Source organism: Passer montanus, unplaced genomic scaffold (genome assembly GCF_014805655.1).
Source record: "Passer montanus isolate IOZ18808 unplaced genomic scaffold, ASM1480565v1 scaffold42, whole genome shotgun sequence".
NCBI classification, from domain to species: Eukaryota; Metazoa; Chordata; class Aves; order Passeriformes; family Passeridae; genus Passer; species Passer montanus.
Genome location: NW_024369041.1, coordinates 4,516,538 through 4,533,577, shown reverse-complemented (window position 1 = coordinate 4,533,577; position 17,040 = coordinate 4,516,538). Strand labels below are relative to the sequence as shown.

Genomic DNA, 17,040 nt, shown 5'->3' with positions numbered 1-17,040 from the left:
AAGCTTCCATGCAGATAATTTCTGTAGTAGCCTTTGGGAATGGGAGAGAGGCTTATCCAAGCCAACATAAATCACCAGTGAGATGCCCATGAGATAATCTCATTTGAAAGATATGACTGTGTCCAAGAGTATCTGTGTCTCAGCTCTGCAAGTAAACTGCTCTCCAGCTCTGACAGGACGTGCCTGTTCGCTTTCACCATCCCGCTTCCATCTCGATTTAAAGTATTGTTCCACCGCGTATTTCCACCTTTTCTCGAGTTCTGGCTGTTATCACACGGCCGAGGGAAGGGTCTTTGTGAGAGCCCGAGGTCTCGGCTGGCTTTGCCTCGCTCCTTTGCCTTTGCTGGCTGCGGTCACACGAGGGCACTGCGTCTGTGAGCAAAGGTTTGTGTTTCCCCATGCAGACACAGTGTACTGGCAGTCACTTACAGCTCATAAACTATTGTGTGCTGCTACAAGAATAGATTCTGCACTCAAAACTAATTTTGGCATCAGAAGAATCGAGTAAAAAAAGCCCCTGCAGCTGGAAGGAGGAGCTATGTACCACTGCTAACAAAGGCTCTTTCGTTCTGCCGTGTATTTTTAATCTTTCATCATGAAATAGTGTCAGTCCTTTTCAATTTTTGAGAATTTTCTCTCATGGTTTTATTCTGGAAATATAATGTATTTTGGCAGCTTGTTCACTATTTTAAACATGGCAAGACACAATTCACTGGTGCATGAATCTCAGGTGTTTTCCTGGTGGAACAGCTTTATCACTGCTGCTGGTAGGTCACAGCATGGAGGTTTTATTCAGAGATTTTTAGCCCAGTTGAAACTTCTGGTGTTTTACCAATGTGGACTGGGAAGAGTGGTCTCCAGACCTGGATAATGTGGTATAAGCATGTGTACAACCCAAATTCAGGAAAACATGAGTGGAGGGATGAAGGAAGGCTGTAGAGCTCACAGAGTGATGCTCTGACTTGTGCTGTCATGCCTGGTTTATACAGGCCATGTTTAGAGTGGTGAGTTTAACTCAGCTTTAAAAACCAGCAAATTTCCTGGCTGGAGTGTTAAAAGTCACCAAGTGTTGTTCATGTAACTCGTGTAAATTGAGCAGCTTGTCTGAGACATGCTGGTGGAAGGAAGCTGCATTCAGAGCATCTCTGGTATGTTATGACAGTTTTTCAATGTGGGGCTGCCTACAAACTCTAACCAAACAAGTTCCAAATTCTGGAGTAACAACCCCCATCCTTACACCGAGCATGTTAAGTTTATTTTGGATTCTCTCTGGCCTTGTTAAATTCTTCAAACACTCCAGGAATGACGTGGAGGAGTTTCCCTTCTCTGAGCATCCTCTAACCCATCCGTGCTGGGTCTCTGTGTTGGCAGAATGGTTTGTCTCCGTTGCACATGGCAACACAAGGGGATCACCTCAACTGTGTTCAGCTCCTGATTCAGCACAACGTGCCTGTGGACGATGTCACCAATGACTACCTGACTGCGCTGCACGTCGCTGCCCACTGCGGCCACTACAAAGTCGCCAAGGTTCTCTTGGACAAGAAAGCTAATCCTAATGCCAAAGCACTGGTGAGTACACAGCAGGGCGCTGTCCACAGCCAGGCATTCCTGCAAAGTTCTGCTGGGACCTCCTGGGAGTTGTTTTCTGCCTGCTGATGGCTGACAGAGAGGATGTGTTGTTATTGCCACGGCTCAAGAGCAAACACTCGGGGTTCAAAGTGTTAATAATGTGCCCTGCAATCAGAGAAGACCTTTGCTTGCAGGCAGTCAGCAGTGATTTATGAATTTCTAGTGTAACTAGAGCACCTTTGCCTCCTGGTAGGGTTTTATGATTATGAGTAGATGAAAGAGCTGCAGACGTAACTGCAGTAGTTTTTGGTGTGGAGAGAATCCTTATTTTCCAAGTGTTTGTACGCAGAAAATAACCAGTGACCATTAAAACTGAGGGAATTTTTCTAAGTTCTCAGTGGTGTGAAACAGTAAAAGGTAGGAATGAGTTACTTAATGAGTATTTGTGGTATTCTATCTCAGTGGAGTCCTCTGCCTTTCTACTTCAGAAACAAATTCAGCAGCAAAATACATTAGGGCAGTTAAACTGCATACAAACAGAATACATTAATGTCTTTATGTTCAAATTGCAATCTCAGTCCATTCTGTTTAAAATGTCTCTTTGGTTCGTTCTTCAAGAACTGTTCGAAACAAATTACATTCTGCCATGAATTGGGTTGATTGGTTTCACAGCCTGATGCTAGCTCATTCAACTCCTGAAATATTATGTGAGCTCCTGAAACCCTCACAGCCAGGTGGGATTGACTCTCTGGAAGGCAGCACAGGCTCTACAGATTTCCTTCTCTCAGCTTTTTGTGGCAGACCAGCCTGCATTCAGGTGTCTGTGATCAAGCTTTCATGATGCATGAAGCACATCAAACCCTGGACATTGTCCACTGCCCGTGAGAGGGGTGAGAGCTGCTACACTGGAACAATGACATGGACCTCACATCATGAAAACATTCAATATTCTTTACTATATGGCAGGCAAAAAAGGATCATTTTGATCAGATCTGAGGGACCAGCTCTGCCAGTTGTTTTCAGAATGTTCTGCAAAGGCTCTTTTGTACTGAGCAGCATCAGCATTCAGTGCTCTGATGTTGCTGTACCAATTGTGGGTGCTCTGGGCAGCCTGTTTTCCTGGTTTACTTTTTTTCTGTGGTATTATCTACACTAAATAAGATGATAGTTCTATTGTTCACCCCACACATCTTTTTTAAAGGAAGGTGTGAAATACTTGTAGTTGCAGTAAGCTGACAGGAAATGAATGGAAAAATTAAAAAAAAAAAAAACCAAAACAAGTAGTAAAAATAGTTTAGAAGATATCAATTCCAGAGCCTGTAAAATGTAAAATGCTTTTTTTTTTCCCAGAAGTTCTAAAAGGTTGAAGGAAAACTAACCAAAAAAAACCCACCCCAAATTTCCCAAAAACTCTACCAGAAAACCCTAGCCAGGTAAAAGTGAATATGGTAAGCAAAAAAAGAAGGGTTTGACAGTTCTGTGTGAATTGAGATTTTTTAAAATAAATTAAGTATTGGAGTGGGCAATATATTTCATAATTAAAACTGGATATATTAAATAGATCTTTATCTTCTTATAAATTTCTACTTTCTATTACATGAAAAATGTAGTAATGCTGAAATAAATTTGGGAGTTGTTCATTTAAAATGGAAAAATCTATTTTGTGAATTCCATACTCAGTTCTATTTTTTTAATTACATAAAGGCATGAAAAAGTGTGTTTTTTGTAATTTCCAGAATGGTTTCACACCTCTTCACATTGCCTGCAAGAAAAACAGAATAAAAGTAATGGAACTTCTTTTAAAGCACGGTGCATCAATTCAAGCTGTAACTGAGGTAAGAAATGGTCTTTCCATGCTTGTCTTTGCTTTTCTTACAAAATTCATTGCCTCTGTATAGATTAATATTTCAGTATTGCTGAAAGAGCATGGACCAATTAAGTCAACAATTGTTTTCAACCACATATTATGAAATAATAAAACTGAACAATAAATCACAAACAACTGATATATGTTGGGATTACAGTGAGAATAACAAGTGAAATGTAACAAAAAGAACTTCCTAAAAATCTACCATTTCTGCCAATTTTCTTTCTGTAATTTAGGGCCTTAAGGATGAAATTTGCTCTTTTACAGACATTGACGTGAAGATTATGCTTCACTCAAGTCCTGTTTTAAAAGGTGGTTTAATTCAGAACTTTTTTTGGCTTTCCAAAAAGAAGTTCTGTTCTCCCACGATCATGGGACATCACAAATCAGTTAGATAGAAATCAATATGCTGTCACTTCAGTCAGCATGAGATAGTCTGCACCCAGTTCTTGGAACAATTCTGGGATTATTTAAGTACCTATGGGAATTTTTATTTCCATGTATGTATATTGTACCAAGTTAGGAGAGGAGCAAAGATCACATATATGAATGCATGACCACAGTGGAATGGGCCATGTTAGAAAATGACAGGGAATTCCATGGATTAAACAAAGTGGAAAGGGGAATAGTTCATGTCCACAAAATGGAGTTTGATTTAATACGTGTGGGATGGTTCTAACTATTCAGCAGCAAACCGTACAGGTCCCTTCCTGGCTTGCTTGAGGAAGAAGAGTCTGCCCTGGTTACAGTTCATGTAGTTCCAGACTAGTGTTTAAAAACTCTAAAAAGCATTTACTAAATTGTTTGAAACAGGTAAAACAATTTACACACTCAGCCAGTTATTCTGCCTTCCTGCTCGTGGTTGCTGCTCTGCATGAGAAGGGAAGATAAGTGCTTTCCTCACTTCTGCCCTCTGGGACTTGTATATGTCTGTGGGGAAGCTGCCGAAATCATGGGGATTTCCAGGGATCCACTGAGCTTTCTCCTGCTCTTGGTAGCAGAAGGCCCTTCTGAAGGCTCTGGCTGACTGTTGGTACAGCTGTGCAGAAGCAGCTGTGAGGAGGCTTTAGGGTGGTTCTACGTGGGGAAATATTAACTACTGATTGGATTTTTAAAGCAAAATCCTTAAGGTCATGCCCTGCTGAATGACTGCTCTCTTTTTTCCCCTCTCCTCCTCTCTTCTTTACCTCCAGTTGGCCTTTCTTGTCCTGTGTAAGGGCAGTGGTGCAGGTTCATGATGGTGATCTTATTTGCACAAACTAAATGTTTCAGAAAGCCTTGCCTTTGTACCAGGAATGCTTCTATATAATTTTTTTCCATGTTCCAAGACAATATTTAGCATATGCCTAATCTTAATCTTGCTTAGCTATGGTTGATTTTGTTGATGAAGAACTACAGAATTCCTAGAACATTTATGTATTTGCTCATGAACCACACTCACAGGTGTTCCCAGTCCTGTGTGCCCTTTCATTTAAGCACATGTATATGGTTTTAAGAAGATACAACCCTCTCAGAAGAGCAAGCAGCTTGGTTTACTCGCTTTAAAAAAATTTATGTTTTCCTCATGACATTCTTGAAAAGGTGTGTGAAAATAAGTTTTTTAATTGGACTTTGGTCTTTTTCAGTCGGGCCTAACTCCAATCCATGTTGCTGCCTTCATGGGACATGTAAATATTGTATCACAGCTAATGCATCATGGAGCATCCCCCAACACTACCAATGTGGTGAGTCAGGGTTTCCTTTCAGCAGGGCAGCACTGGGAATGAGTGTGTGATAATATCTGGGAGCAGGACTGGGATGGAGTGCCTGATTCTGCTGTCCACCACCCACCTCCACAGCACCTGTAGCTGTGCTGGAGTCGTGGCAAAGTGCAGCCTGCTGACTCCTACCTGGGAGATGCTTGACAGCTTGAGGAAATGTCCAAAGGGGCTGACCCTAAGCAGGCTCTATCTCTTGATTTTCTGAAGTAAAGAATGAGAACATACCGTGGCTTCTCAGATGTAATTTTTGAGATCTGTGCTTGACTGTTGAGCACTCTTTTCCCAAGACCCTGGGGGTCTGCCATTTAAGGAAAGTTCAACAGATTGCAGCAGATTGTGGGGACATATTGCCTGTGTCCATCCAGTGCTCTCCTCTGCTGGCTGTGTGCTGCGTGCCCCAAGGCTCCCGGGCCATGTGTGAAAACTGAACTTGCTCTTAGATGGGTATTTGAAAGTTGGGAAGTGGAAGAGAAGCAGAAGCATGTCGATCCTCTTTATCAATTTGGTCTCCTTTTCACTTTCCATACACAGGTACAGCAAAAAGACAATATTTTATAAAAGTCTTCATCTGCTGATTCTATTAAATTACATAAAAACACAACACCTTTTGTTAATTAGCAGATGTTTGTACCTTAAGACATATTGATACCCAAAAAGGTAGAAACTACTTTCCCTCCTGAATTGTTCTGGTTTCCTTGGATTTGTCTTTCATTAAGTCCATGAAACCTTAGATGAATGTACTCAGTAATGATTTTTTTCTCCTTCTTGTTCAGTTACCTCAGTGCTTGTCAGATAACAAATGATAGGAGAGGCATAAGGCATTAGAGAAGGAAAGCCAAATATATGTGTGCCTGAATATACAAAATTTGAAATACATTATTTACTAAATTCAGGATATAATTTTTAACATTGCTAATAAAATGCTAGTAATATAAAATTGCACTGTCTCTTTTCAGCAAAAAATAATGACAAAGACACTACTGAGTTGGGAAACTGACCCTGCAATAAATTGCTTTGCAGCACACAGTGTCAGGTCAGATATTGATTTAATCTTACATCTTACAGAGAGCTACAGCAGAGTTTTCTAGTGGAGATCATTCTGAGCTGGGCCGCCGGTGTTTCTGTGTTTGTGAAACACGCTGGTGTTTGTTCTCCCTGCAGTGTGCCTTTAATTGTGTTCTGTTTTTGCTGCTGTGTGCAGAGAGGAGAGACGGCGCTGCACATGGCAGCCAGGGCTGGCCAGACAGAGGTCGTGCGGTACCTGGTGCAAAACGGAGCCCAGGTGGAGGCAAAAGCCAAGGTGAGGAGATGGCCCGGGTGGAACAAAGCTGGGTGATCCCTGCTGGGCAAAGCAGGGACTCGCATTCATCCTGGTGTGCCCTTCAGGATGAGGAAGAGGTGAAGCCAAGCCTTTGTGGTGCCCACTGATGTTTTGTTATGTACCCTCTTACTGTAGCCGTGAGTGATCTGTAAGAGACAAGGCAGAAGATGTCAGGTTGATACCATCCCAGTTTTTAATATGAATTATCATGTGTTTGAAGAGTTTTGTTTTGAAGTGGGATTTAAGGAGGGAGAGGAGTTTCTCAATCTGCTTTTATTTCAGCAGAATCAGAAACCCTCGGCTTCTGGTGTCTCCTGTCATGTCCCTAAAGCAACAGCCTATATGTATTTAAAAATACTTAGACTTCTAAAGAACACCACCTAAAGGAAGGAGGCACAGTGAGGGGATGTAGCAGAGGGCTGGAAAGAAGGAACAGATCCTATAGAAACAATTTAATTTGGGGAAGGTAAGGGTGGAGGAAAAAGAAATGGTCAAGAGGCATGAAGGAACACACAAAATTATGGAAATCAGAGTTCCAGGAAACAGGCAGGGCAAGGAGATAAATGGGTGCAATAAATAGCAGTCTTAATAGGTAAACTCAGGAAATATTTTTTCCGCAAATGGTCATAAAATGGATATAACCTAAAAAAACAAACTACTTTTTCATTGTGAAATTATCTGTGAATTGGGTCATAAGTAAGTTTGCTGTTAAGGTTATCTACTTATAAGGAACTCTGACTAAATATTTCTAGCTGATACACTTTATTATCTGCAAGGAGCCTGACAATAGAACAGACTGATGTGGTTTGTAAATCTCCAAAGACAGTCTTGAGAGTGAACAGCTCATGCTCAGAAGCAGTCATGCAAATATTTTCTGAGTAAATTCACAGAATTATTTAATTTGTGCAAACGGCCATTGCCTGTGATCAGTTTGTTATCAAAAATAACAACTAAATGCGAGCAGTAGATTATACACCAGTGCTAACATCAGCTGTGAGAAATTTGTGGGAAAGAGGCACAAACTGGAATCATTTAAGAACCACAAATATGCTCCCCCAGTCAGAGAACTGCCCTGCAGAGGAGCAGCATTTACACCAGAGGTGTAAAATCACTCTTGTAGGATGGGCATGGGCAGAAGTCTCCCTTGCAGAGAGCAGCCCAGAAGTGCAAGATAGTTCTCCAAAGGCAGGAAATTCAGCAGGGGAAAATGGGGGAGAGAAAGATGCTTGGCCACACTGTTGTGATAATGTGCTTAATCCAAAGATTGTACAACAAAGAAGGGGGAGGACAAAAACACAAAACCAAGATAATGAAGAGGTGAGAAATTACCTCTTAAATGCTCAGAACAAGGTCGCAACACCCTAGTATTTTCAGTGAAGGAAAAGAAATAAACCATGAGATTCATGACAGGAAAACACCATACTTAAAACTATTCAGATTATTGTCTTCTGAATGAGAGGTAGAAAGTGACAAATAATTTCCACACCATGCTCTATAATCAGTTACACTTATGGAAAATTTAACTGCAAAATACCAAACAATCATTCACCAGTTAAAAAAAAGCACAAAAATTATGATAGTTTATGCAAGTTTCCAGCCAATAATTGATTAAGCTAGTAAGTGTTGCTGTGAAATATAAAAAATATCAAGATGTGAGGAACAGAATTATGCACTAGCTCTGTTTTAGGAAAGGCCTTCAAAGCAAAGTGAGGCAAATCCTACATAAGGAAGAAAATGGATCAATTTATTAACTTTTATGGATTATGTCACTGTCTGGAATATTTTGTGATGAACTAACAAAGAGATAGGTATCTTTATGGTATGAAAGCCAGTGTGCCACATTCCCTAGCTAAGACCTCAGCAGAATTAACGCTCATCTGCAAATTTGAAAAGTGACAATGTGGGCAGATATCTCATGTCCCAGTGTGAGGGGCAGTTTTCTCATGCAGGCCTGTGTTGTTCCCTCTGTGTTTAGGATGACCAAACCCCGCTGCACATTTCTGCCCGCCTGGGAAAGGCAGACATTGTGCAGCAGCTGCTGCAGCAGGGAGCATCCCCCAATGCAGCCACCACGTCGGGCTACACGCCCCTGCACCTCTCTGCTCGGGAAGGGCACGAGGATGTGGCTTCTGTTCTTCTGGATCATGGTGCATCTCTGTCCATCATCACCAAGGTGAGCAAGCTGCAGGAGCAGCAGAATCATTGGGCACACCTGCAGCAAGGGCTGCTTGTGAATGAAATGCTGCAGAAGCAGTGTGTGAGCTATGTTTTGTTAAAAGGGTACAAAGCTTCACACTTGTACCTCAGGCCCTGATGTTTAACACACCCCAATGACCAGACAAGCATTTTCTTGGAATGGAAGGAATGCAGGGCAGAAATTCCAGGCGGGTGTTGATAGGTTTGCCCTTGGGTCTTTCCTAGTGTGAAGAAAGGAACAGACTTGTCCCTTGTTTAAAGTAGATAGTGCTTTACCTTGCAAGGGAAGGGCCTCCAGACCCCACAGGGCAGTTGGGAATCTGCAGACTTGCTGCCTGGTCTCAGGACTATGTAAGGGGGTGGTTGGAAGCAGCTGCATCCTTGCAGATCAGAGACAAACCTTCTTTGTCCTCAGAAAGTGTGCCCAGGGCTGCTTTCTCTAACAGAGGGATATTAATATATTCCTGCTTTGCCTTACAGAAAGGATTCACTCCACTACATGTGGCGGCAAAGTACGGGAAAATTGAGGTAGCCAACCTCCTGCTTCAGAAGAATGCATCTCCTGATGCTTCTGGAAAGGTAGGACAGAAGAAACCACTGCCATTTGCACAGCAAGTATCTCAAACCAGATAATAATTTATTAATGTCCTCCTAATTACTTACCATCACACTAGTATCCACAGCCTGGGTTTAGCTGGAATTGGTTTCATGTGGTACTCCAGTTGCTGCTGGGGTTGCCAAGAGCCAGCAAACTCTGGACAAAGTGACTTTTATTGTCATTAATTGACAACAAAGTGATGTGCTCTGCGTTCACATCCAGGGGGATGGAGACAAACCATTCCCCCGTGTTCCTCCCCAGACTATTTACAGTTCTTATCAGAGTATTTGGGTAGCTGGCTCTGCTTCCCCAGGTCTCATGATGGGGGTGGGGAGCAAAGGCCAATAGGACCTCAAGCTTTTTAAAGCAGCCCAGCTTGGATTTTTACAGATCCAAGGGGCAGTTGACTTATCCACTGCAGTAAAAGGAAAACATTGCCAAGGGTGTGACCTCCTTACCCTGGGAGCAGCACAGATTTGTGCTTCTCTGTTCATCTTCCCTGGGAAAAGTGAATGGGGCTTTCACAGCTCGGGAAGGATTTCTAAATTTGTTTTACTTTTTGATTCTAAAAGTTCCCAAAGACTCTGGATACATGAATGAGTAACAAATGTGTTTTTTCACCTTATCTACTGGAATTTTCCAAACTCCTGAGTTTGCCCTGGGGAGGGTCTGTAACAGCACTTGTTTGTTCTGCATGTGTTTTAGAGCGGTTTAACACCACTGCATGTAGCTGCACACTACGATAATCAAAAAGTGGCCCTCCTCCTGTTGGACCAGGGAGCTTCACCTCACGCCTCTGCCAAGGTACAAGTACTGGCCACTCTGGGGGAGCAATGCTCAGGCTTTTTATGTCACTTTATTCCCTGTTCTTTCTAGGCTGTGTGTGTTTGCAGTTACAGGAGGCTCAGTGATCTTGTTTGTTAATGTCTCACATCCACATAAAGCTGCTAGGAATAATCCTGCAGGTGAATAGAACAGCAATAAAAAAAAAAGCAAATAAAGATGCAGAAACACTTTAAACCACCAGTTTCAGTCTCAGAAAATGCTGAGCCTTGCTTTCATTTGTCCAGCCTCCATTAACTTCTCCAAGCTAGACAAGTTTGTAGCTTTGCCTTAAGATCTGTGCAGGCCAGGCTTGGGTTGAAGCCCAGCTATGCAGGGGTCCTTCTATTTGTGCCACAGGATGACATCTGAGGCCAGATGAGTTGGTCAGCACAGTATATGTAATTATTCATGTGCTTCACAAAAATATTTCTAGCCCAGCATAAATGGACTGGCAAGAAATACAACTAGCCACAGCCCTGCTTTGATTGTAATTTACTGTAGGCAAGACAATGCCTAGTGTAAGGTTTCAGAGGATATGAAAGAATAAATATGTAAATTTATTCTGGTAGTGCATAAAACAAAGAGAATCTAGAGAAGCTTAAACTATTTCTTTTGTGGATCCTAGTTTTAAGTATGGGATGGATAAATACTATAATCGATCAGAATGTAATTGATATTTGGGCAGGAGCATTAGGTAAAGCAGGATGGAAACATATGTAGGTTAAAGTGCAGTGTAAATACCTAATTTGAAACAACCCAGACAATTTTTTTAAATCACTGCAAAAGTAAAGCCCTGTGGAGAAAGGAGAGCTAATGGAAAAGCCAGTATTGTAGTTAGATGGGCTGTGCTCCTTGATTGCCTTCCTCTCACACATGGCTGAGTGCAGCCATACACTGGAGCCCTTCTGCATGGCCGCAGGAGAGGATGGAGTGGTGGGTCCCAGAGTTTGTGGTGCAAGGAGGGGGAAGTTAAATAAACACGGCCTGCCCGCAGCCAGACGCAGTTCAGAATCAATGCTGTCGATAGTGGCGATCTGCCAGAGCAGTGCCCCAGGGGGGCAACCAGAGCCATCTCTGATCTCTCACTACTGCAGCACAGCTCTCTCAAATGCCACTGGGGGAAGGAAGGGCCTTCTGAAGAGGATGAGAAGGCACTGACCCAGTTTTCACTGAAAGAACTGCCAGTGGGAGCTGTGCATCCTGTAGGGGCAGGCATTGCAGCAGCCCCTGCCGAGGGCTTGGGAAGTCCAAAGCAAGGTGGAAGCCCTACAGAGTGTGGTACAAACCCACGTGTCAGGTCACCTCAGCTTCCCCATCTGTAACAGAGCAGTTCTGCAGCTGCCACTTCAGGCCTGCAAGTGCCAGCTGTAAGTGTGCCTAAAAGAAAGCATTTGTTAGCGTTCTGCAGCGAGTGAGCCACGGCAGCAGCCAGCAGGGCATCAATACTAAATAAAATTAACCATAACATGTTTGTTGCTTCGGGCACCCACTGTGCACTCAGCCAAAAGATGATGTTGGTAACAGCAGATGATTTCCTGTGCTTTTTGTAAGTGTGGTCCAGTAAATAAATGTTATGTCATAGCTCATCACTGGCTCCACAGTTAGTTTCATCAGTGGTTGCATTTCGTGTGACACTACTGCTTTTAACACTGATCTTAACTTAAGAGTGGTTCATTAGCCAAGCACAGCAAAATTTGCCTTGAAGAGGGGTAAGTGACAGGGTATGGCAAATGAGCATGTCAGAGTCTGGTGCTGTGGTACAGTTATTCTGATGAACCATTATTCTCTCTCATAGGCAAAACTTGTGCCTAATTTCATGTGTGGCTTATCCCTAATTTGAATTTAGCATCCACTTTACAGTGCCTTTTTTCCTTGTCATGCCATCCCCAAAACTTCAGTTTTCCTCTTTCCCTTCATCTTTAACCATTTTCCCTTTTTCCACTCTTTCTCTGGCAAGCAGAATAACCCAATCCCCTTCCTTCTAAACTTCTCTGTTGCTTTCTCCATCTGCGCATAGTGACAGAGTGCTGCCCTTATGAGGAGAAGATGCAGACTGGGACTGAGCTGAATTTCAGCTTTTATTTTTCAGCTCTCTTTTTGCCTTCTCTTGGCAACATGCTGCTGTCCATTCCACTGAAAGCAATATATGAAAGCAAAATATTTCTGAGGAAGAGCCTTGGAGACTGCTTTTGTTATTTTATATAATGTAATATGAGCTCCATTTCAAGGAGTTGTGTTGTAGAAGATATGCAGGATTTAGCATGTAGTATTTAGGATTTATTAGGTGCTCGTGTGGCAGTGGTTGTTTTACATGGCAGTATCATGCAGGAAGTCTAATGGAGAGGATTATGTTTGTTTTTCCTGAAGCACTTTATCTTCAAAGTGAAAATTCAGTGGCCATGTGCTTCCTTTATTGATTGTGGCGCTGTTTCCTGAGTGCCATTTTCAACTACCTGGTATCCAAGATCTGAACTGAATCTGAACTGAATTTTGAAGGTTACAGAACCTTTTCCACATGAAACTAGTGCTGTGCATCTCTTGCTGCCAGGTTCCTATTAAAGCTCTCTTGTAATCGTTTCTGAGCCCCATGTATTTATTCCCTGCTCACAGCTGCATTGCTCTGCATCTCTCCCTTTTCAGACCAGCCCTGCTGCCCTGGGGGGGCAGGGAGGAGCCCAGCCAGGTGAATGCTTTGTGCCTTTAGGTAGATTTTAGTGGGCTGGGTAATCTGAGATGCAAATGGTACTTATGATGCCATACAAAATACAAAATGTTATGCAGCTTGGGTCACATCCCCCCTGACCTTGTCTCTTATTCAAGTGCAAATATGTGCACATTTGTCATTTACTTGAAAATGAGGGCTAATACATTTCTGAAAGACAGGAAGTTCTTGACTAAACAGTCATTGCAATCTGTACCAAAAGCTGGTCATACCTCCATCAGAGTTTTAGTACTTGTGTGCTGATCAGTTATTCTTTATATCCATTTATCTATTTTCTGCCTATCTGTCCTTTTTTAGAGTTACAAAATTGTATCAGGCAATAGATACTGCATTTTTATTTTTAGTAGTGGGCTCCCTGGGTACACATATTGGAAGGAATAAAAAGATAAGGAATGCATGACTCTAAAGTGATATGCTTCAGTTTTCCCTTGATCTGAGAAAAAGCAGCTTGTCAGTAAGGTTTAGGGTAAATGCTGCAACAAAGGCCACATTTCATGTGCATGATGCTTTCGTTCACACTGGGAAATGGGAAAAAAACCCCAAACAATAACAGCTGTTCTGAGTTATGAACACACATCCTGCTCTTCTGTTTGTTAAAGATTTTATGTACATTTAAGGAAAAGGAGCAAATGTCCATGAAACAAAATTCAAACTCCTATTTCTATAGATTGTCCTTTCCTGAAAAGATATCTTTTCCTAAATTTGAAAATTTACTTCAGAATCCTCCTCTTTTTATCAGTACATTAGAAAAAAAAGATTGCTTAAAGGTCAGGTACATTGGTTCATGCAGCTTGTTAACATTGTATTTGACTGTGTTTGAATTTTTAGAACTAACGGCATAATTATTCGCAGAGTTGGGGGGGGGTACAGAAAAGTGGCTGAATGAGCAGCTGGCAATGAAGTGCTTTCTGTTGGCAGAATGGTTACACGCCCCTGCACATAGCTGCCAAGAAGAACCAGATGGACATCGCCACCACGCTGCTGGAGTACGGCGCCGACGCCAACGCCGTCACCCGGCAGGGCATCGCCCCGCTGCACCTCGCCTCCCAGGACGGCCACGTGGACATGGTGTCACTGCTGCTCTCCAGAAACGCCAACGTCAACCTCAGCAACAAGGTGGGCGTCCCCCCTGCCTGGGGATAAGGCTGTGTGGAAACAGGGTGAGAAGGAGAGGGCCCTGCAGTTAAATTTTGCCCCCTGGGATTCTGCACGTGCTGGAAGCCACTGCAGATGTCTGAACACACATCATCATCTCTGCTAGCAAAGAGCAGCGTGCTATGTCACACTGAAGGAGCCTTTGTAGTACACAAGGTTTGGTGATAAGACGTGCTGCAGTGGAATTTATTAATCCAGCATTAATTTATGCTAGTCTGCCAAAACCTGGCCAGAAAGAAAATATCTTCTTCCCCACAGGGGCTGCTGGGGCTGGCACCCATCATTTATCAGCCTCTAGGAATATGCCTATTGCAGGGACCATCGTGGCAGGGAGGAATGATGCATCTGACTTCATGTTCTCAGAAGGCTAATTTATTATTTTATGATACTATGTTATATTAAAGAATACTACGCTAAATAATGCAGAAAGGATAGTTACTGAATGCTAAAAGATAATAATGAAAACTTGTGACTCTCTCCAGAGTCCTGACACAGCTTGGCAATGATTGGCCAAAGAGTCAAAACAACTCACACCAGAATCCAATGAAACAATCTCCAAACACATTCCACATGAGCAAAACACAGGAGAAGCAAATGAGATAAGAATTGTTTTCCTTTTCTCTGAGGCTTCTCAGCTTCCCAGGAGAAAAATCCTGCACAAAGGGATTTTTCCAGAGAAGGTGAATGCCACATATGCCTGCCCATTTTTCAATTGTTACATGTGTAATTGTAACATTTGCTTTATTTTTTTGTATTTTTTTATTTGTAACATTTTTTGCACTATAATATTTTATGACAAAAAATGTAACATGTGCCAGCAAATGATAACAAATATTACCACCTCATGGTAACAGCTGACTTGTTCAGGGATGGTGACTTTTTTAATGGGATAATAACAGCAAATTTTTGAGATTTTGTTCCTTAATATAACTGATTCTTCCTCCCCAGGGTATGTTCCTTAGCCCACAGTGACTTTTGGTATCATTTCTTGTGGTGGAAGAAAAGGAAAGTTGATGTATTTTGGTTTATATGTGAATTCATAGGCCATTAAGTCTGCTCTATAGTAATGTTTCTAGCAAATGTGCAGCCTTAATTCTTTAAATGCCCCACTAGACATTCTTACTTGACATTGTCAAGTGCGGTTTCAGAATGGATTTGTGTGGCTAGATTAGTCTATAGAAATTTTTATTCATGGAAAATATTTCTTATTCTCAGCAGGTAGGAAGAGTCAGTATCCTCTGAGGCAGTGGGTGTTCTGCACAGGGCTGTTGTGTTTTCCTGATTCTAACTTTCTAATTTGATTATTTGTGAGTCCTCCTTCAGAAAGCTTCTCTTGCAGATGTGGATTATTTTTTTTTCCCCCACAAGTCTCACTCATGTGTGGGCTTATGCAGGGCAGGAAGGCCTTTGTATCCCCACAGGGAAATTTGCCATGTACGTGTTCTCCATCCATTGGCTGTCCCATTTTGCTGCTGAGGCTGATGCAGGGAGCATGACTGAAGTGCTTGGCACATTGATTCAGTGCCACCAGAGGTTAATTACCTGCAGCATCCAGCAATCTGTTCAGTTGTAATCTCCAGTTTCTCATTGTGCTGATAACACCACCTTTGGGGAGTAATTCCCCTCCATACTCTCTTAGGGATGCACATTTCCTGAGAGCACAGCACCTTTACATTCAAAGCCAGATGTTTAAAGCCCACTGATTTCTGAGTTTTGCAGCTTTGCAATGGGAGTAAAAAGAGCATTTATTTCTTCAGGACCCACAGAATGGTTTGGAGCTGCATACTCAGATTCTCCATTACTAAATCTTCTTAGGAGGTTTGGCCATTAATATCCAGGCTCCATTAGGTAATTTATGGTTGGTTAATGTTACATATTTGTGTTAATGTCACACCTAAGCTGTGTTATCATCAGGATTGCATCTTGGAGTGGGGCCTCAAAATAACTGGCCTTGGTAGGGAGTGCAGTGTGGCTGTGGATTTGGGTTCAAGGGTGGGAAGCAGTGAGTGTTCCTGCCTGACATGACAACTGCTACCACTTGCTCTTCTTTGGTGCTGTTCCTGTTGGAACAGGAGTGGCTGTGGATTTGGGTTCAAGGGTGGGAAGCAGTGAGTGTTCCTGCCTGACGTGACAACTGCTACCACTTGCTCTTCTGTCCTTGGTGCTGTTCCTGTAGGAACTGGAGAGAAAATTAACCATAATTTGCAAGGAAAGGATATTCTTTCTCATTCCTAACAGCATGTCCTCAGCAGATTCTCTCTCCTTCCCCTTTTATCTTCTACCCCTTTCATGTGGCAGAAAGTTGTAGAGTTTTCTGAGGCTCTAAGAATATTTATATCTTGAGTTTTAAATAAGAAAAATTACTATCAGTTTATATTGCTTTCAAGTCTGTATACTCCCTGAGCAGAGAGAAATGGGCCTGATCTCAGAGAAATGCAGTTTTATTCTTTTGCGTTTGTGTCTGAAAATGATCAAGTAGAGGAGTAAAAGGTAAGGATAAAACTGAGTGATTGTAAAAAACTTGCAGAAGTGTAAACAATGATTCAATATTGCTTTGAATGTCTGACTCATTATAGGGAAGTAAATTAGGAGGTAAAAAATACTGCGTGATTTTTCCTTAAAGTGCTCTAATTTGCTATCCCACATGTAACACTGCATGGAAAAATGTTCCTTGTCTTAAAGAAACCTCATCTTCCTGGCTTTTAAATTATACTTTCCTGCTGATCAACAGTGAATACAAAGCACCTACACAGTGAAAGTGGAATGTGTAACTTCTTTAAGTTCAGTCGGATGTTTAGAGTCTTGCTGATGCCTGAATTGGCATTTTGGTGGTCGTGTGCCTGCTCTGGAGATTGTTACCTGTTGTTTCTGATTTGCAGAGTGGACTGACGCCCCTCCACCTGGCTGCCCAAGAGGACAGGGTCAATGTAGCAGAGGTTCTGGCTAACCAGGGAGCTGCTGTTGATGCACAGACGAAGGTATGAACACCACTGTCACATGAAACATTTCCATCCAGGGAGCCATCAG

The 17,040-nt window shown here is 42.3% G+C and overlaps 1 protein-coding gene across 6 annotated transcripts in view; it reads left to right on the top strand.

Annotated features, from left to right (window-relative positions):
* ANK3 (ankyrin 3) overlaps positions 1–17,040 on the top strand; it is a 339,725-nt gene that overhangs the window by 232,682 nt on the left and 90,003 nt on the right. For all 6 annotated transcript variants that reach the window (XM_039719715.1, XM_039719719.1, XM_039719714.1 and 3 more), the window contains 9 exons: positions 1,372–1,569; positions 3,306–3,404; positions 5,062–5,160; positions 6,398–6,496; positions 8,493–8,690; positions 9,194–9,292; positions 10,017–10,115; positions 13,777–13,974; positions 16,893–16,991. In XM_039719715.1, the coding sequence (XP_039575649.1) occupies positions 1,372–1,569; positions 3,306–3,404; positions 5,062–5,160; positions 6,398–6,496; positions 8,493–8,690; positions 9,194–9,292; positions 10,017–10,115; positions 13,777–13,974; positions 16,893–16,991 (1,188 nt within the window). The remainder of the gene's footprint in view (positions 1–1,371; positions 1,570–3,305; positions 3,405–5,061; positions 5,161–6,397; positions 6,497–8,492; positions 8,691–9,193; positions 9,293–10,016; positions 10,116–13,776; positions 13,975–16,892; positions 16,992–17,040) is intronic.